A 27,505-nucleotide genomic window follows, 5' to 3' on the forward strand; every position below is an offset into this window, starting at 1 on the left:
TCTGCTGAGATAATAGTGTTATCTCCCTTGATACTGAGAACAAAAATGGCGGGAACACTTTCAAAAGACTTACCTTAGATTTTCACAGATGAAAACTATCCGATTCACTCTCAAGAGTCCAGAAAGCCGGTTACTGTAATGTTATTCCTGCCCAAAAATATATTTTAGAGATATTTCAACATATAGTACTTGTACTTGCTACAAAGCTTTAATAGTGGATCAAAATCCACCAGGTCCGAAATAGTAAAGGAAACAAATAGAATGTACCGACATGATAATGAAACCGTAATTCTAATTCAAAATAGATAAAATTACATTGTAGGACAAAAATATAGATTTGCATAGACACTTGAAAATGTACAAAGAGAACAAGTCCATGTGTTCCGACAACCACCATACAAGTCTAGGTCAAATCCAGGTTAAATCACATTCTCAAAATAAGACTTTGGGTCACATGGTGACAACGGATCCACTAGTCAAATTTTCAAGAATCTGACGTCATATCGCGCATGGAAGTGGAATATTTCCTCATATGACCCTGGCTGTTGGTGTCTCCTTGACGCCTGTCCTCATATGACCTTGGCTGTTGGTGTCTCCTTGACGCACGTTCTCATATGACCTTGGCTGTTGGTGTCTCCTTGACGTCCGTCCTCATATGACCTTGGCTGTTGGTGTCTCCTTGACGCCCGTCCTCATATGACCTTGGCTGTTGGTGTCTCCTTGACGCCCGTCCTCATATGACCTTGGCTGTTGGTGTCTCCTTGACGCCCGTCCTCATATGACCTTGGCTGTTGGTGTCTCCTTGACGCCCGTCCTCATATGACCTTGGTTGTTGGTGTCTCCTCGACAACCGTCCTCATATGACCTTGGCTGTTGGTGTCTCCTTGATGCCCGTCCTCATATGACCTTGGCTGTTGGTGTGACCTTGACGCCCGTCCTCATATGAATCTGGCTGTTGGTGTCTCCTTGACGCCCGTCCTCATATGACCTTTGCTCTTGGTGTCTCCTTGACGCCCGTCCTCATATGACCTTGGCTGTTGGTGTCTCCTTGACGCCCGTCCTCATATGACTCTGGCTGTTGGTGTGACCTTGACGCCCGTCCTCATATGACCCTGGCTGTTGGTGTCTCCTCGACAACCGTCCTCATATGACCCTGGTTGTCGGTGTCTCCTTGACACCCGTCCTCATATGACCTTGGCTGTTGGTGTCCCCTTAACACCCGTCCTCATATGACCCTGGCTGTTGGTGTGACCTTGACAACCGTCCTCATATGACCCTGGCTGTCGGTGTCTCCTTGACAACCGTCCTCATTTGACCCTGGCTGTCGGTGTCTCCTTGACAACCGTCCTCATATGACCCTGGCTGTTGGTCTCCTCGACAACCGTCCTCATATGACCCTGGCTGTTGGTGTCTCCTCGACAACCGTCCTCATATGACCCTGGTTGTCGGTGTCTCCTCGACAACCGTCCTCATATGACCCTGACTGTCGGTGTCTCCTTGACAACCGTCACATATGATCCTGGCTGTCGGTGTCTCCTCGACAACCGTCCTCATATGACCCTGACTGTCGGTGTCTCCTCGACAACCGTCCTCATATGACCCTGTCTGTCGGTGTCTCCTTGACAACCGTCCTCATATGACCCTGCCTTTTGCGAGGACGTTAAATACCGGCATTCAAACATCGGCAAGTCCATCATCAAGGCGGACTTTTAAACAATACGATTTATAGGCTAACTGTTTTATCAACCTGTTAATGATAACAATGCATGAATATATTCATCCTTTTTATAAGGAATTTGTGGAAATAAACATTAACTTTGAAGACCTGAGTATGGCGCCGTTGCATCATTCTTTAACTTACGTTTTTCCAGAACTGATCTCTAATTAATTGTGATGAATCCCTAATTAACTCAAGTATCAACACATGTAGTAGGTAGCTATACATCACTTCATTATCTGACATATTTAACAAGAATAAATTGCTGTGTGTATGTGTATTAATCTTTAAGTTCCTAACAGGAATTTCTGTTGTTTTCCAAGATGGCGGACATTGAGAACTGACGATCTTTTTTTCTGTAAAAAAACTTGAAAACATCTCTACCTGTATAATTTGCGTACTCCCAACTTTAAACTTTATTTCAGTACAAAAAAAACTGCGCAAATTACACGAGTTTTTACGGTACCTAAAAACAAACATCAGCATGCATATCTCGAAACCTTGTGTTATTTTCTCCATCAGAAGTCAACATCTGTTAACTTTTACAACGTATTCTCATTTCACCTACAAGTATCTTTCTTTCTCTCTCACTCTTCCTCTATCCTTCTTTTTTCCTTTTACCTGATCTTTTTCTTCTTTGTTTAGGATGTCATATCAGAATTATCATATGCTTATTATCATTAGGCTAATGCTAAGTTTTGCATACGTATAATTGTATTATGGAGAGGACATTGACAAGCTGTGATAACTTGCGTCCAATCCTTTTGTAATAAAATTGATTTTAATTCAAACATCTGACCCGAATTAAAGGCCAGGAGAGATTATACCTATAGACTTCTAATAATTACCTAAAAGTCCTAGAATCAATATATTTGGCTGGTAAATTCCTTTGGATGAAGCTTAACAGAGCTTGCGAATAGAAATGACCTTCATTCACATTCAAGGTCACAATGGTCAAATTTATTGAAACATTCAAACGACTTCTTCTAATTTAACTAAAAAGGTCTAGAATCAAGATATTTGGTTCCTTAAATTGGACAACAATAAATGACATTATTCATATGCATGGTCACACGGGTCAAAGGTCAAAAATCTCAAACGTCTTCTCATTATTTGACTGGTGAGTTCCTGAGATGACGCCCAACAAAGTTTGAGAAGAGAGAAGAGAAGAGAAGGTCATTTGAACTTGACCCATATTCAATGCAACGTGGGTCAAATCTATTACAGCACATAATAAAGTTATTTTGGTTAACAGAAATGCAACGAATCGTCAAATAAGTCGGAATTGCTTCCATAATTTAAATGGCGGGGATAATTAAGTTATATGCCGATTTCAGCCTGATTTCCTTACGTAAATTTGATAGGATTTTTTTTTAAAAATATCTTATCGTAGAAATCAAATTCCTGAGAAATGTTAGCAAACAAAAAAAGATATGTTGTGACCGCTACCTTCAGTATTTACATGACTGCATTTATCGATATTGTTTTCGATAACACGATGTTCATTTTTAGCAATTAACGTTTTAAGTTCACTTAAAACTTTCAACATGTTCACCAAAATAAAGATAATGCAAGATAATTTTGCTAATTCATTTGATCATCAATCAAAAGAACTTTGTTAATGTCTATGTTACAGGGTGATATGTTAATGACTGACGCTGAAAGACGTTACCTTGGAAGGTAATCGAATTTCAGAAAATACAGTATATCTTAGTAACACGGAGTATGAACATTCCGGCGGCGGCGGCGGCTGCGTCAAGATTTCACTTAAAGTTTTAAGTTTAGATTCGTTGCTCAAAAAATATAAGTCCAAGTTTAACCAAATATATTATATACAGGTAAGTCACAAAGTGGACATCTCAACGCAGGCTTCATTTATGGAATATCATCCGAACTTTACGGTCCAGTGACTCGAGAGATGCTGGAATCTGGACTTTAAAGTTTTAAAGTTTACTTGTTGAAAAATATCAATTTTATTCAAACCAACCTAGATATACAATGTAGTTGTGAGTAACACATCCTGTATATTTTATTTTTGTATTTTTTTTTGTATTTTGGGGTTAAAAACTTTAGATCTCGAGAAGTTACAAAATCGTAATTACTTCTCCAATTGACTTACAAAAATCATACTATTTGTCAAATCGGAAAATATTATGTACTTTTTCTTATTGTTTACACGTGACTATAACGTATATAGAGGGTGGTTCAACATTACTATAAGAGGGTTTAATTTTTTCTTTTTTTTTCTTTTTCTTTTTTTTTTTTGCTGAAATACTGGAATTTTTAGTGAATTCTTATTTTTAGGTGTCTAAAAAAGCTGGCTTGAAAACCAGTTATAATTTATCCTTCTCATTTTCATTTTTTTTTACGATTGATTTCTTCTTATTTTTTTTTTTGATATTGCGTTTAAGGAATAGATAAATGATAGAAGCCTGGAGACCTGTTTGTGTTGCTGCAATGTATATCGGTGTAAGTTGTTTTGTAGTGTGACATTAATAAATATTTACTCATTGCTATTCTAGTCTAGTGTATGTGTGGCTTTGGAGTTTATAGTCATGAAATGCATTTTGTTGCGTTTGTGGTGTGTTTAACACATCATTATATTCTCTCCTTGTTTTTTATTTAAATAAATAAATGCACCGAATCCGTCCCCACTCCCTCATTTTTTATTTTTTTTTTAGAATATAGTTATCCGGAAAATTTGGGTCGTGAATATTTGACTTTTAATCACGCCTTCTTCAGTCCGTAATACCGGAAGTGAAAGTTGCAGAGGATGACACGACCCGTGGACTGATGGTACACTTAACTTTGATGTAAACAAACCACTGCGCAAATAATTTAATCGTAGTATACTTCAACTTTCGATATCTGTATTTAACGGCCAATTTAAAGATAATGGATAATGACGCATATTGCTCGGGCACAATAACGCAAAGGTCTTCTCTTGCTCTCTGAAATGTAAACAGAAACATGTTCGTATTTGCAGGCACACCGGTTCGGCCCCACCGGTTCGTCTGTTTTTAAATGTAATACGATTGTATGAGGCATTTATCTTTACGGGCCTGTCGATGTTAACACAGGTCTTGAAAGTCCTTGTCAATGCTCGTTTGAAAACAACATAAAATCACCAAGTCCGTTGATATTTCATAAACAAACAATCCTAGTCCAACCGTATGGACCACTATAAATGAACACCGCCCAGGTAGAATTATTCCAACGAGTTGACGTCGAGTTAAGGCTAGTTGGCATTGGTTAGAGGGTGAAGTCAGGCCTGCTGGCCTAATTGCAACAGTTGGGACTGTTCTTCTGTTTAAATGGTAGTCAGTCGTTAGTCATTCAGTAACAAATAACGCATTTACTTTGGTGGGTGAGTGGTTCAGGTGATAGCCCAAGTTTGCCAGTGCCCTACAGGTGATGAACATGGGCCCAACAACATAATGTACCCATTTTGGCGTACATAGTTTATTTAGTGAGACAAAACCTAGTAATGGACAGAATCATATAAGCAATAGAAAAATAACGAAGTAACTTTTAAGTACAAAGTTTATGTCAGATGTGGTGCCAGATCAAACACTATGTGCTTAAAATTATAAATATGTCAACAGATTCCTGCTGATTGCCACATCGTGAACCAAACCCTCGTCCTCAGCTTTTCATTGAGCCCAAAATCTTAAGTTACCCAAATCTTAACCAGAGACTGATCTCAATACCACTATGTTCGTGTCTAGTGCATGTACAGTTTAGACACAGTTAACATCATGGTTTTTTTGTTATATATTAGAAATATAATGGGTAACAGTGATGACTTCATTCGAATGATATGTTTGTATTTTATGAATTCTGCCACTTTCTGCTTCAGATTGCCACTTATCATATTTGATTGATACATGAAGTAGACGTTATGAGCCAGGTTGAGGTTGGGCCAGACAAGAAGGCCCACGCTATACTACTGAGGAAAAGCTCCTCAAATAAAATGGCTCTCAAGGAAAAAGTTGTCCAGATCTACGAGGTCTTTTTTCAGGTAAAAACACTATAAAATAAAATTTGAATATTGAAATGAATCATGAAAGTAGGTGTAATTTCTGAATATGTGATTTTAGCTTGCAATAATAAGCCTTAATTCACTACAATGAATTTTCAAAAAGTTAAGACTGTGAACTGTCAACAAAGAAGACTTTCTTTTATCACGTAACTGGCTGATTCTGCCATGTAATTTGGCCATGTCATAAATATCATAAGACACTTGTATAATAACACTATTGTGATGTCATAATAAAGTTTTTGAACTCCTTTAATGAATTTCATATGACATAGCCACTCATATCAAATCCTCTTTTAGTCACATACTGACAGCTAAAAGTTCTATCATGCAATAGATTTTCATCAACAGAGTTGAAGCCAAGCATATAATATTGAAAATATTTCAAACATCATGATATGATTAATTATGTCATTAAATTAACACTTTTTTTCCATCATTCAGGGAGAGGACCCATCAGCCGGTAACAGCAATTTCTGGGATGAGTTTTTTCTTCTGAAGGTACATAAGTAGTAGTGATGTAACGATTCACTGATGCATTGATGTATTGGATCGCAGAGTTGTGCATCGATGCATCGTCTATCCTTGATTTGTATCGCGATACTTGAAAATTGGTAGTTATCTCCCTTGACCAACTTTTGTAGTAAACAACATGGCTGACAAGGTCGTTCCAGCCGCTTATAAAGCTGCCTGTTGGAGTTCTTTCAAGTCCAAATTCTATAAATTCAAGAATGCTTTGTGGGAAAGGGACAAAACATATATTTTTGTAACATATGTAGAAAAAGACTCAAATATTCACAAAATACCACAAACAAAACATGACTACTGTATGATGGAATACCCGATATCTGATAGGTCATCAGCTTCTCATATATCGTGATATGTATCGTATCGCATAACGCTAGCCACCTTGCGATACACAGCTCTAATAAATAGAAAATATTTCAATTGTTTATCCGCAAATCTTAATTCCATTGTTAAGTGTTTTACCATTCAGTATTGAACCAAGATTGTTGGTTTTCTTCTTAGACAGCAATGGTTGTATCTAAAACATATGGAATAAATATCTGGAAATTTTTGAAGACTGAAGCATATGTTTCCTGTTACCTGTCTTGAAAAAAAATGGTTAATTAGAATTTTTTTTAACATTTCCATAGAAGTTTAAGAAGAAGCAGAAAAAAATGGCCTGGTAAAGAAAGAAAACTGACATTTTTAGGTTTGATAGATTTCTCTTAGATTTTTAATCATCGGGAAATGATAAGATTGTAGACTCCTGAATTTTGAAATAATACGCTGGAGGTTTTGGAGAAAAGTATGAGCTGGTGGACAACCTACCATATACAAATCACACAATATTTATTTACATAATGAAATCTGTTAGTTATTTTGATCCTACGATATACAAATCACACAATATTTATTTACATAATGAAATCTGTTATGTTATTTTGATTGAATGGTTATGTATACATGTATGTAATAAATTTGATTTTTACAGGTGAACATTGCTTACATAGAAAATGAGTTCGAGAAGATGTCTGGAGAAGCCTTGCTTGTTTTAAAGGTAAAAAAAAACAACTTTATATGTTCATGTTTTATGTTCATCAGTAAATAATTTACCTTGTATCTGGCAGCAGGTATATTCTATTTAAATGAAATTTAGAAAAAATCTTTTCAGAAACTTAATAATTGTTTTTGTTTTTCAGGATAATTTAAATATGTTGTTTTATCGGGCAGTTGAAACGCTGAAAGAAGAAAATCCTATTCGTGTTGTGAATGCTTTATATGTAAGTACCCAGTTGCTGAAATTTTACTGTTATCTTATGGGGGAGTCAGGATACATTTTGAAAAGTATTACAGACTTCAAAAAAAACTTAAAATGTTAGTGTGATATGCTGTAAAAGTATCTGTATTATTCAAAATAATTAGATAAAAACTCGCGTGTTGATGTAATATAATCTAAAATTATCTGTATTTGACAAAATAATTAGATAGTGTAAAGAAGTCTTCTAAAAACTCGCGTGTTGATGTGTTATAATCTAAAAATATCTGTATTTGACAAAATGATTAAATAGTGTAAAGAAGTCTTCTAAAAACTCGCGTGTTGATGTGTTATAATCTAAAAATATCTGTATTCGACAAAATGATTAAATAGTGTAAAGAAGTCTTCTAAAAACTCGTGTGTTGATGTGTTATAATCTAAAATTATCTGTATAATAGACAAAATGATTAAATAGTGTAAAGAAGTCTTCTAAAAACTCGCGTGTTGGTGTGTTATAATCTAAAAATATCTGTATAATAGACAAAATGATTAAATAGTGTAAAGAAGTCTTCTAAAAACTCGCGTGTTGATGTGTTATAATCTAAAAATATCTGTATTCGACAAAATGATTTAATAGTGTAAAGAAGTCTTCTAAAAACTCACATGTTGGTGTGATATAATCTAAAAAAAAATAATAAAAGAAACGAAAATAAAATGGTGTAGATATGTTGTTTTATCAAGGCAGTTGTGTCTGTCTGTAGGGCAACATAAGAGACTGTTGATGAAGGATCTACAAATGATCAATTTTCACCTGTGTAGAAAAAATACTTAGTAAACAGATTGTATGTTGTTGTGCTGGATGACTTGGGTAGTTCAAATATTTGTTTACAGTATTTTTATGTAACTCCATGATTTTCTTACTTGAATTTTTTTTTTTTTTGGATAAAAATACTAAAACTCTATGTTGTAATAATTGAGGATATTCTAATTGGCCAACACAAATTGGCTGTCAAACTTTATTACTTAAATATGTTGTTGAATTTCTTATAGGAATCTTGTTCGTTATATATATTTCATGTTTCAGAGATTAACGTTTTTATCTGTGTTTCAGACCCTCAGTGCTTTGATCAATGGCATTTTCAAGAAAAACCTCGGAGACTTTGGGTTTGATGTAATTAACCTGTTAATTGGCTTTGATTCTGCTGAAAGTGTTATGCAGGTAATGTCACCAATAAGTACAGAGAAATGTTCAATTCTATAGAGACTAAAATCTATGGAAACATGTACCTGTAGTTTGTTGAAAATGATTTGAAGAAATTTATTTGGTTGGTCTCAAAATTTTTTCACAAATTTATCAAATTTTAATACTTTAGTTTCTGTGTTAACCATGTTTATTTTTCATTTGTTGCTTCCAACTTTGTGTAGATTAAAAATCTAGAAAATAGTTGTCATTGTTGAATAATACAAAATTTGCGTACTCTTGTATAGGAATTTAATATCTGCTAGTACCAAGTATTCCATCCTCAAAACTTCAGAGATCGCATTCACAAAATATAATCCTTGTATTTCATGATCCAACCATCTAGACCCAATGGATTTTTTTCTCGAAATAACCATATCATACTGTATCTATCTGACAATAAGCCCATACCTTGTAATAAGACCACACCTTGTAATAAGCCCATAGCTTGTAATAAGCCCACACCTTGTAATAAGCCCATAGCTTGTAATAAGCCCACACCTTGTAATAAGCCCACACCTTGTAATAAGCCCACACCTTGTAATAAGCCCACTTCCTGTTAAAAGCCCACCCCTGACTTTGAGTCAGAGGTTGAATGTTCACATGAATGCAGTTTGTATTTTGGTGCAAATCCATTCTCGAATACACACAATAGATTGCACTACGCAATGCTGCGCTACACTTATTACTCCGCTGCATATATCCGAGGATCGTGCCATTCATGCCCCTGATCTTGTGCCAGTATGAATACAATTTGTATTTTGGTGCCAATTATAACAGTGATTTATGTAATATTATCTATTCCTGTAGTGTCTTGTGGAGAGTTTGAACGCCATTCTTACGGGAGAATATTCAATCTCACTGAAACAACAAGTTCTGAAATTCCTACAAGTCCTCGCGACGGTGAGTGTCCTCTTTAAATCTGTTACACTATCGAGCAGTTCACAACTGCACAAAAAATTTGCAACAAAATTTATATTTGTTACAAAAATAAATAAAAAATTATGATCATGGTTGAAAAAGGTGTATGCTCTGGCTGTCAGGTGTAATCAGTCATTATTAAATTTCGGGTCACATACAAAAGTTTATTGTGCCATTTGATATTTTCTGTCCATAATTTTAGGATATTGAAAAATAAATTTTATTATCTGTAACATCTGTGTGATAAAACAATGCCGTAAGGTAGGATATTGTGTGAAAGTTCATTAACAAGTACAATTTTGCCTGATTTTGGTCGAATTGAGAACTGTTGATGAAGTTTAGACCAGGTTATTAATTAAGTAATGATAAAGACATGAAATATTTTATAGCTGAATCAGAAAGTGGCAGTAATCTTAAGTTTTAAATGACACAAGATCATTCAGTATTTTTTTATTGCTGAACTTTATATTGCAGGCGGCGGACAATGTGAGTCAAAACACACTTTTAGAGTACATCCTCATCAATAGTGTGTTTGAATCGCTGCTACAAATCCTGAGTAATTCCATATCGAGACAAATCCTCGGCCACGACGCTGTTCTGCTACTTACTCTACTGGTGCAGTACAGGAAATATGAGGTGGGTAGTGACAAAGTCAAAATGAAATTCTGTGTCCGGGATTTTTGGTGTTTTTGTATTCTAATTTCAACATTTCATTTATTTATTTCTGTGCTATATTTGTTTAATTCTCTGATATGTAAATCATTGGGAAGGGAGATAATTTTGTATACCAGAGCTTAAATAAGAAGTCTTTATAATAGTTGATTTATATTTCACATCAGAAAATTGAACTTTCATTTATATTTTGGCAAAAAATGACTAAATTTGCAGTTTTGAGATTTTAAGTACTGTTTTAAGATAATTTAACTTTTATTTTCATTTTCAAATTAAAAATGTGTTAAACTTGTAGTTTTGAGAAATGATTCTTGGGTATTGCTGGATATAACGTCATTTGTTAGAATGTGAACAAATTTACCCCATAATTCCAATATATGATAGAATATTTACTGAAGTATCGGTCATGTTTCAGTCGGCCAACCAGTACATAGTAAAGCTCTCCATTGTTGATGATGAGTTGGCTCTCACGGTAGGTACAAGTTATGAGATTTCTGTAAAATTTTGAGACTGTCATGTCTATACATGCAAACTTGTGTCTAAAATCTAATATACTTTCAAATTGTATAGTCCTTGGGCTTTTTCAGAAGGTTAAAATAGTCCAGTGAGTTGTATAATAAAATATATATCTTCTAAGACATGCATATTAATTTACTGCAATTCTGACACAAAAAATTTTCAGTAAATTTTATGTTAATCCAATTCAGACGAGAATAATTGTCAGCTATCAGCAATTCTTTTCTCTCGTCAGCTGAACAGCCGCAAGGCTGTATTAACAAATGTAAAACCCGTAAATTAATCATTTTCTGAATACTTTCTAGCTGTCACTTTGGTAGCATATTACTCTTACAATTTTCAGAAATTCAAATTTATAGTTTATTTTTTAGGTTTTTATGAAGAGAACAGTAAGATTACTCCCTCCGGTCTGTTAATGTAATATTTCACTCTTGATATCATTTTCAGGGTTATGCACAAGTCGTCCACAGTGCTCTGTCAGATTTCAACAAGTAAGTCCTCCATCAAACATTACAATACAGGTTTTTGAAAATTTTCAGAAAATTGTTTTTCAGACCATTTGATAAATCCATAAAGAAAATGTAATTTTTGTACATTCATATTATAGTGTTGTTATTCTACATTTACAAGAAAAAAGAAAGAAAAAAAACTTTTTGTATATGCAGTATGTTGTGAATTTAATCACCAGTTCAGAAAAAAGTTATGGTGTTTAGAATTGACAATAGTTTTTCTGTGGAAATTACTTTTGATCTTGTAAAGAAGAAAAAGGTAAAAGTGAATTACTGTATGTATACAAACTAACATGATGATAACAGTATAGATGTGGGTTTTCTCTTCTTCAGCAAGTTCAGAAACAGGAACGCAGAACAACAGAATGGCTGGTTCTCAGCTCTGGCCTCAATGGTGGGTATAGAAACTGAGCCTTCACTGAACAAGACTTTCTAATTATAACTGTATTAAAAAACAAAATTTTCGAAATTAGAATGTATTAGTGTCAGACTTCACTGATAGCATGGAGGGAAATGAGGTGAATGGTAATGTGAAGATAGCAAATGGCCAATGATTCTTTGCTCTCCTACAATCATGTCATACTTTTGTTTGATATATTTTTAACTGGTCTGGAAAGTAACAGATTTGTGCACAGAATATCGTAATATTTTTAACATGCGTCTTTCAGTTACATTTTCAATATGTCCAATACAGAAAATGTGTCTGGAAAGTAACGGATTTGTGTATAGAATTTTTAACATGCATCTTTCAGTTATATTTTCAATATTTCATGACGATTTATGGTTCAGAAGTGACCTTCTATAAATTCCTGAATTTTGAGAAACTTTCAAAACAATGATTTGTATGATGCCTTTCAAACTTAATATTTTGGTGATGATCTGGAGTCAGTTGGGTAACATGTCATGCGTAAAATGATTTGTATGATGCCTTTCAAACATAATATTTTGGTGATGATCTGGAGTCAGTTGGGTAACATGTCATGCGTAACAATGGAGGACGACATGTGTCAGACAGACGCCTGAAAACCCATTCATCATTCTTTAATGAACCATCAGTAAAGAAGGTCATCACCAAATCATTCCATCAATGAGATATGGCTTTATCGAATTTGTAAAATTTGGAAAGAGCATTTGAATGTGATTAACATGTTTATCGGAAAAAGATGAAAATTTTGTTTAGAAGTTTCATTTCATGTACCAAGTATTTGTTCATTTATTACCTTTGTACCATGCCCTATATTGTTGTTAAGCATAAAATATCCCAAGAAAAGGATTAGTGATACATAGATTGTGTTTTGGTTGCTGAAAATATTTTTTGCAAGGGAGGTAACTCTTACAGCAAAACTTGTCAAAATATGTTTGTTCTATGGAATTTTATTTTTCTCTCTAGGAGGAATTATTGAATTATTTTATCTAGACTTTTAATACATTTATTTATGTTACTACATGGTTTATTTTAATTTTATTTTTAGGTTGGAAATATGTTTGTAGCAGATGAAAAACAAATCTCAGGAGTAAGGTATGAATTTCTTTTTTAATAATTGTTCGGTCACAATATTAGAATTTATGTTGTGTTCACGAATTATACATAACATTTAATAAGAGTTTTGAATGCAATTAATCTCAAGAAATAAAGTGATTTAAAATAAAGAATATATTTCCCATTGTTTGCTTTCCTGATGAAAATTCATGTATTGTTTGGTAGATTTTATTGCAAATTGTAATACTGTCTGATTCATTAAGGATTCTGTTCTTGGTTTCATCTCACAGAGGTTTGAGGTTTGATTTCTGTATGATTAATTACAAAGCTGAACATTTAATTCTTACAATTATTCTGTATTATAGAGCTGACGATGCTGTTCTCTTGTCCTTATATGAAGCCATTCACCTCAACAGAAACTTCATCACAGCCCTTACACATGTATGTAAATTATAGCATTATCATTAGACTAAACACTTTTGGGAAGTTTCATACAATATATTGTATTTCCATACAACATTCTGTATAAGTTAATTGAATGTTTTGTCTATTTTCATTTTTAGCCCACCATCATCAGATGGTGGGCTATTCAAATCGCCCTGCGTCCGTGGTCCGTCCGTCCGTCCCTCCGTCCGTCCGTAAACAATTCTTGTTATCGCTAATCCTCAGAAAGTACTGAAGGGATCTTTCTCAAATTTCATATGTGGGTTCCCCTTGGTGCCTAGTTATGCATATTGCATTTTGAGACCAATCGGAAAACAACATGGCCGACAGGCAGCCATCTTGGATTTTGACAATTTCAGTTTGTTATCGCTATTTCTCAGAAAGTACTGAAGGGATCTTTCACAAATTTCATATGTAGGTTCCCCTTGGTGCCTAGTTATGCATATTGCATTTTGAGACCAATCGGAAAACAACATGGCCGACAGGCAGCCATCTTGGATTTTGACAATTGAAGTTTGTTATCGCTATTTCTCAGAAACTGTTGAAGGGATCTTTCTGAAATTTCATATGTAGGTTCCCCTCGGTGCCTAGTTATGCATATTGCAATTTGAGACCAATCGGAAAACAACATGGCCGACAGGCAGCCATCTTGGATTTTGACAATTGAAGTTTGTTATTGCTATTTCTCAGAAACTAATGAAGGGATCTTTCTGAAATTTCATATGTAGGTTCCCCTCGGTGCCTAGTTATGCATATTGCATTTTGAGACCAATCGGAAAACAACATGGCCGACAGGCAGCCATCTTGGATTTTGACAATTGAAGTTTGTTATTGCTATTTCTCAGAAACTAATGAAGGGATCTTTCTGAAATTTCATATGTAGGTTCCCCTCGGTGCCTAGTTATGCATATTGCATTTTGAGACTAATCAGAAAGCAACATGGCCGACAGGCTGCCATCTTGGATTTTGACAATTGAAGTTTGTTATCGCTATTTCTGTGAAAGTACTGAAGGGATCTTTTTCAAATTTCATATGTAGGTTCCCCTCAGTGCCTAGTTTTGCATATTGGGACCAATCCGAAAACAGTCTTAGAGGAAGGGAAAAGTAGAGAAAAGATCAATCTGACATGGAACCTATAAAGATCATTCAATGGTGGGCGCCAAGATCCCTCTGGTTTATTCCATTCTTAGAATAAAAAAATATCATAGAATGTGAATTTATTGCCTATAAATTCTGACTCAAATAATTTTTCTTGATTAAAATGAATGTTGTGTAACAATGAATATAGAATAAAGCTAAAAGCGTTGTGATAAAAACTTCTCAGCATACCTAACCTTGGAGATTGTCTGATTCTTTGTTGATAACAGACCTCAACATGTACGTTAGTTTGAAGTTTTTCTTGTTCTTTCCCCGGTCACACGTTTGTATTAAAACCTGTATAACCACTCTGTCCCGTAACTCTGAAGTCGTTTTTTTGTAGACTCACACTCCATCAACGCCCACCACACCCCCGTCCTCTCCCACGCTGTCACAGAGTACACCTCCCCTGGAAAAAGGTACAGCTAGTCAAGGATAATATTTGTTGTAAAAAAGATATCTTGCATATTAAAACTAATTGGAGCTTTTTAACAAAATGTTAACATATATATTTTAGTGGTAATTTTATTTTAGCAATTTTTCTCGCTTGAAGCATTCCCCAAAAATAAGATTGCACTAATTGTAATTTTGTAATGGTTTTCTTTGGCAAGTATTATGGTAACATCATTTCATCATGGCACAAATTGTTTTAACTGGGTTATGTGCTAAAATTGAGTGTTGCAAATATTTATAAATTTCAAAGCAATTTTTTTTTTCTGGTGAGATGATAAATTTTATGCACATGTACTGATAAAGGTTTAGTTGATACAGAATTGTAAGAATTTTCGAACTTGCTAAGATTCATTCATTTGAAAAATTTCCCCTGGGCCAGTGTAAATAAATGTCTGATATTTAAATTTCAGCATCGCCAGCAGATGTAGCTGTGATAGAAACAGTTAGTCAGCCAACAAACCTGCTGGTTACCTTCCTCGAGTATGCCTCCGTTGTCATGCAAGACACCAAAGGTATCAACATGAACCCTTTCAACCCTAAGAAACTTTAGTGGACTCTGCCATTCTTTCATAAGTTGAAGTCCAATATGGTCAGTAGGGGTGAAAGGGTTAAACACGTATTTGCTACCTTGTCTGAGGTTTGATGTAAAAATGGTTTCAATTGTCCTGGCATGCATTGTCAGTATCAACAGTAAAATCAGAAAATAATTTTAATTGTTTCAAACAGGTTAATGAAACTGTGCAATGATGATGGCTATATTTCCCATAAAATTACTGCATTTAGTTTTGGAGGATAAAGATTCTTTATGCAAAGTTCTGGAGCCCAATACACTGTATATGTGATTTGTCTTGCAATGAAATAGTTTTATCAGGTTTGAAGAATTGATTATGGTAGAAATTATTTGAATTACTTTCCTTGCATATACAAAGGCCTTTTTGCTTAAGTTGTTTGTAAAACTGAAAATTTGAACCATTGAAAAAATATTTACAGCAAAACTTATCAAATATGCAAGGTGTTCAGTGAATTGTTTTGTGTTGATTCTTTGTATGAGAATTAACATATTACAATAAAATGTTGTTTTCTGTTTTAGACACCACCCGATACAGCAATGCCAAACTGTGTTTAGTTATTCTCACGTGTATAGCCGAGGTAAGTCATGTTGGCGTGTTGATCGGAGGTAAGTCATAGTGTTGTGTCGATCGGATGTAAGTCATGTCGATCGGCGGTAAGTCATGTGTTGATGGGAGGTAAGTCATGTTGTCATGTTGATCGGAGGTCAGTCATGTTGTCGTGTTGATCGGAGGTCAGTCATGTTGTCATGTTGATCGGAGGTAAGTCATGTTGTCATGTTGATCAGAGGTCAGTCATGTTGTGTTGATCGGAGGTAAGTCATGTTGTCATGTTGATCGGAGGTCAGTCATGTTGTCGTGTTGATCGGAGGTCAGTCATGTTGGCGTGTTGATCGGAGGTAAGTCATGTTGTCATGTCGATCGGCAGTAAGTCATGTTGTGTTGATCGGAGGTCAGTCATGTTGTCGTGTTGATCGGAGGTCAGTCATGTTGGCGTGTTGATCGGAGGTAAGTCATGTCGTGTTGATCGGAGGTAAGTCATGTTGTCATGTCGATCGGCAGTAAGTCATGTTGTGTTGATCGGAGGTAAGCCCTGTTGTCGTGTTGATCGGAGGTAACTCATGTTGTGTTGATCGGAAGTAAGTCATGTTGTTGTGTTGATCGGAGGTAAGTCATGTTGTCGTGTTGATCAATAAGTTTATTTCTTTCTTGTTTAGTCTCCATGTGCCTTAAATATTACCACAGATTTTCTTAACACTTCTGATATTTTACAGGGTGATGCACTGCGATATGTTAATGTATATTTATTGTCTTTTTGTGTTAATCCTGCATTTCCAAAGCTCATTATAGGTCAAAGGTCATTATTAGGTCAAAGAGTGTGTTAAGTTAATGAAATAAAATTGATAGAAACAGTTGTTTGAAAAAAAAAATTAAATCTGAACGTTGATCAACATTTGAAAAGATTTATAAGTGCTATCACGGAATAATATTTCACTTAGACAGGTTTGAATATTATGGACTTAAATCTTTAAAAGTGTAGGTAATTAGTCTATTAGATTAAACCCTCCATCACCATGGGTTTGTTTTGATTGTTTCAGGATCAGTATGCCAACTCCTTAATGCATGATGTCAACATGAACTTCAGAGTGAACCTTCATCGAATGGTATGTTGATAATACAGTACGGCTGGAGGACTTATTCCCCAGAGTGTGTCTTGAAGTCATGATAAAACTGAGGCTGTAGTCAACAAGTCAGTCAGTTAAAATAATGTTAAAGTTGCTCAGGGTCAGCATGGGCCTTGAGAAAGCCTTGAATTTCACCTTGGGCCTTGATAAAGCTTTGAATTTCACCTTGAGCCTTGAAAAGCCTTGAAAATTGGTTTACAGCCTTGAAAAATCCTTGAATATTAAGGTTGCATTAGGATAAGTGAAACTCTGGATGCTGATCATTTAGATTCAACTTTGTCCATGTCGCCTCCCCTACAGATGTTAATAATTACCATGTCAAGTTGTATTTTGATCAAGTGGATAGTTATAAGTTGCCTTTTTGTTCTCTTGTTCCCTCTCAAGCTGACTTGGATGACGGGTAAAATGGGCCTTGGATATTTAATTAAGACATTAAAAAAGCCTTGAAATGGCCTTGAATTTGGTTTGACATAATCCATAAGAAGGCTGTTGCTGTATCATATTTTTCTGGCAATAAACCTGGTAATAAGCCCAGCCAAGTCAATTTAAATTTAAGATAAATTCCAACACATACTATTTCAGTATTAGTTGACACCACGGCCAGAATGCAGGATAAATATGCGGAATGTATGATAACAGGTTTTTTTCTGAGGGCTTTCTGGGGCTGTTAATGGGCCCCATTCCCAATTGGAATTATTTCATTTAAATCCAACTTCCCAAAATTTGCAGTTTACTCCTGAAAAAATCTTTCCCACTTTTCCCAATTTCTTCCCAAAATGAGACAAAAAGGACCCTTCCCACACCAGTAAGAAAAAGCCCTGGATATTATCATCTCATGACAGGACTGTTTATTTTGTGTTTTCCAGCCTATGAGACATAGGAAAGTGAAAGTAGCCAACAACATCCCATCCAGACCTTTAGTATGTGCACTTCTAGGTAAGTCGGTCTTTACTTCCAATTTTACAGCGGAATACTACAGTAAAACTATCTTAAGATGAACATGATTAACATGAATTTCTGCTTATTATGAAATAACTTCAAATCCCCGAATTTGGTCTAACCTTCTATTTTAAAACACTATATCAAATTTCGTATACAACAAACTTTTTCATAGTCCCGTGGCAAATAAACCAAGTTTTACTGTACATCATTTATGCACAGATTATTTAAATATTCTGAATTTGTCTTGGTATTCTGCTTTGTGTGCAACAAAATTGATTATCATTTCTTGCATATGTTTTTGTTAATGCTTACTGTTAGACTTGTGTGAATGCTGGACTTCATTATTTTTTTATTCCAGATTTAATGGTAGAATTTACAATGAGTCATATGATGAAAAATTTTCCAATTGAGCTGTACCTGTAAGTACATGTACATGTATTTTGAAAGTTAAAAAAACCATTTTGTGATAAAGTATAAAATCTGAGACTTGATCTTGGCTTATGTCATACACACTGCTTATTTAGATATAACGCTACATTTGAGATTCAGGTTTGAATCTTTACTTTAGAAATATTGGAAATTTATTTTTATATTCAAGACAAAATTTGAAGTGGAATCTTTATGTGTTGCTGATATGACATCACATTTGAGATTATGATCAGCAGCTCATCTTGAAGGGAAAATGGGTCTTTTTTTTTTATCAATATGCAGATAATCATCATTGTGATTTTGATAAGTCATGGTTAAGGCCGAAATAAAAATATAGTTGGTTTGGCGTAAACCACCCGACCCAGAAATAATGTGCCGACTCAAAAAATTTTATTCTGAAAAATAAAACATTGTTTTTTAACAATTTGATCTTTCCGGATATTTATGTCTGGAAGTTGTTGTGCAGGTTTGAAACTACGTCTCTCAAACTCAAATAAGGTTTTTGTGTTTATTTGTTTAAAAACACAAAATAAATAATGATTTCCATATTCTGGTTTGTTTTCGTATTAAAGGTCAAAAATCTGTTTTCAGAACTGAATAAAATTTTTTTTTAGCCCTACCACCTACCCATATGTAAGACCCCATAATCGGGTTACAGCAAACCAAGATATTTTTAAGGGTGGTCTAATGTATATCTTTGGCTTCGTTCTTCAGTCGATGCCTAGGTATCACACAGCGAGTCTTGTGTTATCAGAAGAAATGTCGGGTGAGACTCCAGTATCCTTGGAAAGAGTTGTGGACAGGTATGTTGGTGGTGTTCTGTTTTAGTGAGTTCGTTGAGTATCAGTTGTTTTAGATGTTTGACCAATTAATTAAAAAAATAAGTAAGACATCTATAATCGAGTTTCATCAGAAATGCCCAATATTATTTAATTAAATTTAAATCACTGCCTCCGTTAAGGATCGAACCCGGGACCTCTGGCTTACTAGTCTTACGCTTAACCGATCGAGCTAAAGAGAAGGTCTCTCTAGACGAGCGGTATATTGTGGCTAGTATTTACCAGGGTTACACATCTATAATAGTGTTTCGTCAGAAATGCCCGACGTCATGCTAAACAAAAGAATACTAGCTGATAACATAAGAGAAAAACTTGTCACAATCAATCGCTTGATTGTGTTTGTCACCTACCCCATTGTATCATATAGAATAAAAACATCTAGAAGACTGGAATGGTGCAGTAAGCACTTAAAACAAATTTAACTATTAAAAATTAATCAATTTTAATCTATTTTGAACTATTAAAAATTAATCATGATAAATTTAATCTATTATTGATTGGATAGACAAAGTTGTTTATTGATCAGGAGATTTCAATCAATTCCCATGACTAATCTGCAACTTCTTTGGAGATCTTAAAATACTTGAATCATGAAAATCATGTAATAACGGTTAGATTTCAGGCCGTGCCCTCAACTGTTGATTTGTGTCTGTTCTTACAGCTCTGATCAATCTGCTGAAGTTTGTTCTGTCACATGAGTCTCTCCTGGTGAAGAAACATACCAACATATTCCATTTAGCTTCAAAGGTTTGTTCCAATTGGGGCCTTTCCATTATGTGGAAAAAAGGTTCATCTTTGAAATGTAACTTCAAAGATAAATCTGGACAGACTTGCTGAAATTGATACAGGCCTTTGTTGAGACTTGTCCAAAAAGTGAAAAAAACAACTTTGCCTGTCTTTATTTCATCAAGAAACAACTCTGGCCCAGTCATTTGGATCATGAATACTATAATGAAAATGGCTTAGGTGTGGAGCTGTTTATTACATCAATGGTGTTAAATTGTTTATTTGATCCGTGTGATGTTCAGCTGTTTATTACATCAATGGTGTTAAATGGTTTATTTGATCTGTGTGATGTTCAGTTGTTTATTACATCAATGGTGTTAAATGGTTTATTTGATCCGTGTGATGTTCAGCAGTTTATTACATCAATGGTGTTAAATGGTTTATTTGATCCGTGTGATTATTTCTCCAAGTCTTCATGTCACAAAAATCTCCGATTCTGAGATGTCTTGCAAATTAAAATATAAAATAAGACCTTAACTTTTGAGAAGGGAGCTAACCCATTAATAATAAAATGTTAAATAAACTTTTGTAATGGCATATTTTCACTACTTCTTTTTCCAGGTTGTGAATATCTTCAACTTGTTCATTACGTATGGAGACACATTTCTGCCAAACCCAACAAGTTACGACGAGCTCTACTACGAGATTGTGCGAATGCACCAGGTGTTTGACAACTTATACTCCATGGGTAAGTATAGACATGATGGAGGAGATAGAGAATGTGACGCATTATGTAATGTATAAGTAAAACAGGAGGAATTTAATCGATAGCATCAACCTTGGTTACCTACATAAGTCATCATAAATAATTAGTCATATTGTAATAAACATCTCATATGTCAAAAGAAAAAAAAATTAAGATGTTTACTTGGTGTTTGAGGGAGGAACCTTTAAAGTATGTTGTGACTTGATATCACAAAAGTTATCTCCCCTTAAAACATTGTGCATTTTTCGACTGGTGGTTCAGTAAGGAAAATCCATGGGAGATTCCACCAAGTAACGGCCTTTTACAGCGTGGCAATAGTTTTTATTTCCCAGTCCATATTCATTGTGTTACTTGTATGTCCTGACCTTGCAGTATATAATAATTGAGAGATAGACCACAGATAGAGTACTTTGTATATATATAAATGACCCTGACTGTTAATAGGACGTTAAACAAAAACAAGCCAAACCAAAAGTATATATATACATGCTAACGAGGAGTGGAAAATGACCAGGACTCGAACCCAGGATCTCCAAACTCTAGACAGACTCCTTTACCATTTGAGCTACCTGGCAACTGGCTTTCAGTCAAGTCCAGTCCACTACATTCCTCCCTTCTTCAACAAAGTCTTTGACCCTGAAATAAAACCAACCACACAGACTGTATACCACCCAATGTAACAGGACCAGACTAGGACTCGATCCCGGGACCTTCGAAATCTAGACTAAGATGCTCTAACCATTTAAGCTATACTTGGCCACCAGTGTTAAGTCAAGTCCAATTCTGCTACACTTGTATATTCCTGTGTGTTTAACATCTGTGTGTAATGATACTTGAGTAAGAAAGATGAAACAGACTTTATCATTGCTTCAGTAAGTGGTTAAGGTATCCCGGTCGACACTTTATCACTAGCCCTCCACCTCTGGGTTGCGAGTTCGAAACCTACGTGGGGCAGTTGCCAGGTACTGACCGTAGGCTGGTGGTTTTTCTTCGGGTACACTGGCTTTCCTCCACCTCCAAAACCTGGCACGTCCTTAAATGACCCAGGGCATCCAGTTGACCCTTGACTTTTAGCAATTTCAGAAGTCAAATCACTATTTCTGAGAAATCTGAAGGGTCAAAACATATGTCAAATAGACATGTCCCTTCAAACCCAAGAGTCAGATCTCAATTTGGGGAGTCAAAAACATACTCTCAAGGGTCTACTGGATGCCCTGTGACCCTGGCTGTTAATAGGACGTTAAACAAAATAAACCAATCAGAAAGATAATTTCTCTTGTGTTGTTTAGCACTGCGATACACAACGAGTGAGGGAGGCGACAGTAAAGATCTGGCGGCCAGGCTGACAAACCACCTCCTTAATATCAGGTAAGATATGCTGTTAAACATTGGATGTCTTTGTCATTGATAAGGAACCCAGAAACTATATACAATCAAGATGGCTGAAATACCAGACTAGTATTCGTATAATTGGATTACCATGGAATGTTTTACCACAAAATAAACTGAATAGCGTGAAACCACAAAAAAGGACCCATGAATATTTCATATACAATATGCTCAAGGCATTTTACTGCACGTGTTTTAAGAAACATTTGATGACATGAGATCTGTATTTCAAACACCCCTGATAGATCTTGTGTAATCTCAAGGATATGAGTGCTTGGTTTGTCCAACGGATTCCCTTCCTGCGTGAGGGCAGCATATTGTGTTTTCTTCTCTATTTCTTTGAGCAATTAAATTATTTGAACCTTTAAAAACAAAAAATAAATAAAAATCTTTAACATTTCAGAGCGATAATCAACCACTTTACACCAAAAGTAGATGCCTGGGCGGCGGATAATCAACTCGCTTCTCTGACTGAGGAACAGGTCAGTACAATAGACATTGTACCAGTTATATTTCAATCCTGCAATTTTATGGTATGATGGTGGTGGTATGGGCATAGAATGTTATCTATGTCTGTCCTGTCATGTTCCTTGTCGTCTCGTCCCAAATCAAAGAAATATCTTGAGAACCCTCCCAACAGGTTTTGTTCATATTTACACCATAGCATTGCGTCCTACTCCTGAACACATTCTGGTGGTTAAAGGGTCAGAGGTTATCTTTTGACCCCTTCTGCGCGGGACTTATTATTCTAAAGAAGCGAGGGCATTCATGTCTTACAGGCGTTTCTTAGTCTCTACCTGCTGTTGATGATCTAAGTTTTATTGTGTATCTGTTCATTTAAATGATTGTGATGTCGGCTGGTATGGTTGTCAAGGTAACCAAGGATGCTGAAGTGTTTTTTGGATAAGGAACAGCAGCAGACTAATAGAGTTCCTATAGGACAGAGTTCAGATTACACAGGTTCTGTTCAAAAATGCAATCGGAAACCTATCTGAAGGTCTGATTAATGAAGGGCTATTCATGTAAAATGTCTACCCAACTGGGGGACTCCATGTTTGTAAAACAGGGACCACACATAGAAGTGATATAATTCAAACAGTACCGTATCATTAGACATTTCCTCCAACACCCAACATGCATAAAATTTCTTTTTCTTCTTTCCTCCTCCCATTGGATATATATTTTCAAAATGTCACCCACTAGAGGACATTCGTGAAAAAAACTTCAGTTCCAGGTGGGAGTTTAAAAAAATTGCTTCTGTACCAGGTCACAAAATGGGGAAAAAAATCGCTTCTGTAGGGGGTTTCATTGACTTAAAAAAATTGCCTCTGTACCAGGTCACAAAATGGGGGAAAAAATCACTTCTGTAGGTGGTTTCATTGATTTAAAAAAATCCCTTCTATGGGTGGGCCCTAAATGAAGAAAACTTCCCATTCCATATGAAAATCTGAAAGAAATCATTTCTGTTCGTGGTACCCCTTTTCAAAAACGGAAGTCTGCCAGTTGATGATATTTAACTGGGTTTGCCCTCAGAGGATTTACAGTCAGAGGGTATATTTTCTTATTAATATGTGGATAGAAATTGTAAGTAGATTCCTCAGAGGTTTCGTCCATCAGCATTAAAAAGGTCAGAGTTATAAATAACAGTAACAATATTTTATCATAATTTTATTCAAATTAAACCTTTGTTTTAACTACAGGTTCTGGAGGTTGTGAAGAGCAACTATGACTCGCTGACGCTAAAACTACAAGATAGTCTCGACCAGTTTGAACGCTATTCGGAAAAACCAAGGGAAAACTCCTTCTTTACTCAACTGGTAAGCTTTGTAATAATGGTTAAAATTACATCACAGTCATTTCAATAGCTCAGCTCACTGTTCTAGCAGAGCAGACTTGTGCTAAACAAATTCTGATGAAAATTGTAGGGAAATAGCAAAGGTAAAACTGTTGAAGAAAACATATTCAGATTAACAAGTAAGAGTTTTCATGGAAATTGGTAAAAGACAATAGATTTATATTCATTCAAAAATCTTAAAAGAAACTTATTATGTTATCATTGAAACTTCTCTTCTGTAATAATTCCCCCTCCTTGAAATTTAATTCTTCAATCTAAACCCTTTCACCCCTTACTGATCATATTGGACTTCGTATGATGAATGAATGGCAGAGTCCACATATGTTTCTTAGGGTTGAAAGGGTTAATGGCTATAAGTGTATAAAATACTGTCTTCTGCTACAGGTAAATTTCAACAAAATGAAAAAATTTAGTTGCATCATATCTAATCATTAATAACTTGAATTTGACATAAAGTCTGTTATCAATCTTCATGTGTTAATAATGTTGCCTTTTCTGTCACTGTACAGGTGCGGTCAATTGTTCTGGACGTAAGGAAGACTACTGGACATTATTTGACCGTCAAACAGCATGATGTCTTACAAGATGTGGTGGCCCTGTCCGAGTAATGACCTTGGGTTTCTGTGACCTTGTATTGACCTTGTGTCTCTGTGACCTTGACATTCCAATGCTCTCTGCTGTTATATTAGCATAATAACAATGTAACCAACATTCGTCTTTCATCAGGTTTTCTATATGTAATTTATTTAGTCCAAGATACAGAATTGTACTATGATAAAAAAAAAGAGTTTTATTACTTTTAGAATTTAGTAAATTGCAATATTAGAAATTAGTATTCATTTCTCAAGTCCAGTGACCCAAAACCAAAACTTTGACACAAAAAATAGAATGCTTGGGTAGTTGTAGGACAAGGAAATAGCATTTGTTAGTTTGTTTGGGTGAAATTTAGTGGACATTGGCGGGCTCATTACCTGCAATGAGCTTATTGCTGGATAGATAGGTTAAAAAACAGTATGAACTTTTCTTCAAATGTAGTGGAATCAAATGAAAAAGGACATCAGAGAATATAATAGACAGTATGATAGAAACTTTGAGGGAAGGGGTAGAGGAGGGGGGTATTAAGGCAAAATGTAGTATATAGATATTTATTTATATAGAACATGTGCTCTGATTGGTTACAGCGATATACAAAGGAAGCAGTTCTGGATGACCGAGCAGCAATCTGTTTTTGTCTCGTCTTGTGTATGTATGGAGCAGAGATGGGCACGAATGTCAAACTGTCTTGAGTGCAATACCTGTACTGTATATACAGTGTTATTATTTGCCAAAATAGTGTAAATATGGATGTATAGATATGTATTAATAGATTTGGTACTAAGTTATTCATGTATATTTATTTGTGTATATGATATTTAATAAATGTTCTTTAATATATTCTACTACAACTTAATCTGTTTTAGGTGAAAGAATTTATTGTTTATTTTCAAGGCTCAATTAATGTCTATCGAGATTTGATATCCAGAAGCTTTTTTAGCTAAAGGAATACAAGTTAAAATTTTCAATTAATGTCAAATGTGTTTTAAAATGTGAAATAAGGTAAATATTTCACGATATAAGAAAGCATATACCCAGTAATATTCAGAAATCTAAAATAATTTCAGATAGAGAAAAACATATAGTAATTCACTTTGATATCGGATTAACAACTGTTTTTGTTGCCGGATAAACAAAAAAAATCAATACCCCCCCCCAGACTGAAACATATTTGGTGAATTTGAGTATTTTTCACAACTTAAGTTGTTTGTTTACTGGTTCCAAGCATTGCCTCATCGGAGGGTCCCTTATATAAAGTGCAGCTTGAGTACATTTTGTTTGGTGCTGAATTACCTATTCACATGTAGTCCCAGTAAAATTAGGCTTCGATCACATTTGTATGGTTTTTACACTCCATAGATACTGATCATTATAGATGTATATACTTTGTGTAAATATAATGGGTGTATGCATGGTTTGCATGAATACAATTAATCTATATGTAAATTATTAAAATTCATGGGCTATTGTTTTAGTTCAAAATGCAGTATGTTGTAAACTTACTGTACACAACTGTGACCACAGTATTACGGTATATAGGATTTTCTATCAATTATCCACTGAAGGTTATAAGGGTATGTGTTAAAGATGTTTGGGTGATGATATGTTAATATTTAAATGTTTAAGATATTTGTTGTGTTTTGTATGAACTAGTTTTTTCCCTTAAATCTTGTATCCTTCCAGAATGAGAGATAATTTATTGGCATGGTTAGATTTTGTGAAATGCTAATTGAATATGACTTGCTCCTGGTTCCGATATACTGAATATTAGTGTTTGTGTGGGAATATTTTTTAGATTTGAAGATCAAGGTCAAATCTTTCCTTTAAAACTGAAAATTGTTTTCTATTAAATTACTCTTAAGTATTTTGTGTCTAATGAAAACAACATAAGCATTTGAAAAATAAATTATTTTATTGCCAAGTATTGTCAAAGACTTAACTACCAACTGATTTGAATTGATTGAATAACAAAGATTTACTGATAATTTATGTGTAAAATTAGAGTAAAATAATGCAGTACTAGTCATGTTTGTTTGACTACCCAGTTATTTCCCATGCATGTATTTAACTACCTAGTTATTTCCCATGCATGTATTTAACTACCTAGTTATCTCCCATGCATGTATTTAACTACCTAGTTATCTCCATATATTACATGTATTTAACTAAGTAGTTATCTCCCTTGTATATGTTTGTAACTTCCTCTGTACCATGTAATTGGCTTTATAAGGCCATTTTCGTTTTTGTGGTCCAAACGGTTAGTCCAGTTGGACCGATGTTGTTCATTTATGAAATAAAGACGGGACCTAGTGATTTTATATTGTTTTCAGACGAGTCTTGACAAAGACTTGCCAGGCCTGTATTAACATGTTCAGGTCCGTCAAGATGTATGTTTGAAATATTACATTTAAAAACTGTCGAACCGATTTGTCTGCATCAACGGACAGGCCCCATGTTTGTAACTTCCAAGTTATCTCCCTTCTATAACTACCATATTTACCTCCCTTTGTGAAAATCCTTATGAATACAAAAACTATGGTATCTTATGTCGGAAAAAAGAACGTCTAGTGGAATTATCCATCAGATGCTTAGAAATAAACGTTTAAAACTTGTGAATTGTCTTATTTTTGTCATAGGAAGGAGTGATGTAATCAGCTCACTGGTAGGTGCATATCCCAGCACTTGGATAAAGGTGGTCATTGGTTAGAGTTAGAGTAAGGAAGGTTTAACTATGCTGTCGATGGCTAAAAACCCTGAACTGGGATCTTCTATTTATACATAGGAAGACTGACTGCTTCACCAGTACTCAAACTACCCCAGT

At 35.0% G+C, this 27,505-nt stretch overlaps 1 protein-coding gene and 1 non-coding gene across 3 annotated transcripts; one reads left to right on the forward strand and one right to left on the reverse strand.

Moving 5' to 3' along the window:
- Window positions 1-4,459: 4,459 nt before the first annotated feature.
- On the forward strand, window positions 4,460-27,297 carry LOC117339514 (armadillo-like helical domain-containing protein 3). Of its 2 annotated transcripts, none has more exons than XM_033901159.1 (26): window positions 4,460-4,513; window positions 5,577-5,738; window positions 6,201-6,257; window positions 7,255-7,320; window positions 7,463-7,543; window positions 8,630-8,737; window positions 9,569-9,661; window positions 10,154-10,315; window positions 10,767-10,823; window positions 11,315-11,358; window positions 11,710-11,770; window positions 12,849-12,895; window positions 13,222-13,297; window positions 14,781-14,856; window positions 15,301-15,402; window positions 15,981-16,039; window positions 17,058-17,123; window positions 18,011-18,080; window positions 18,445-18,505; window positions 19,230-19,318; window positions 20,016-20,101; window positions 20,702-20,828; window positions 22,136-22,214; window positions 22,639-22,717; window positions 23,936-24,052; window positions 24,600-27,297. In XM_033901159.1, the coding sequence occupies exons 2-26, from the start codon at window positions 5,619-5,621 to the stop codon at window positions 24,696-24,698; spliced, it is 2,082 nt and encodes a 693-aa protein (XP_033757050.1). In that variant the 5' UTR covers window positions 4,460-4,513; window positions 5,577-5,618; the 3' UTR covers window positions 24,699-27,297. The 2 variants fall into 2 exon arrangements, with proteins under 2 accessions (XP_033757050.1, XP_033757051.1); XM_033901160.1 differs by having other exon boundaries at window positions 4,476-4,530.
- LOC117340111 lies at window positions 12,337-12,442 on the reverse strand. The gene has a single exon (XR_004535363.1). It is a non-coding gene; the product is annotated as a small nucleolar RNA U13 (small nucleolar RNA).
- Window positions 27,298-27,505: the final 208 nt, after the last annotated feature.

This window comes from Pecten maximus, chromosome 12 (assembly GCF_902652985.1).
Source record: "Pecten maximus chromosome 12, xPecMax1.1, whole genome shotgun sequence".
NCBI classification, from domain to species: domain Eukaryota; kingdom Metazoa; phylum Mollusca; class Bivalvia; order Pectinida; family Pectinidae; genus Pecten; species Pecten maximus.

Bases quoted from the DNA above. Each gene is read 5' to 3' on its own strand.
- LOC117339514 (XM_033901159.1), top strand. From the start codon at position 5,619: ATGAGCCAGGTTGAGGTTGGGCCAGACAAGAAGGCCCACGCTATACTA. The intron at 10,824-11,314 runs GTAGGTACAAGT...TATCATTTTCAG, and splicing joins ATGATGAGTTGGCTCTCACG to GGTTATGCACAAGTCGTCCA. The intron at 19,319-20,015 runs GTATGTTGGTGG...CTGTTCTTACAG, and splicing joins TTGGAAAGAGTTGTGGACAG to CTCTGATCAATCTGCTGAAG.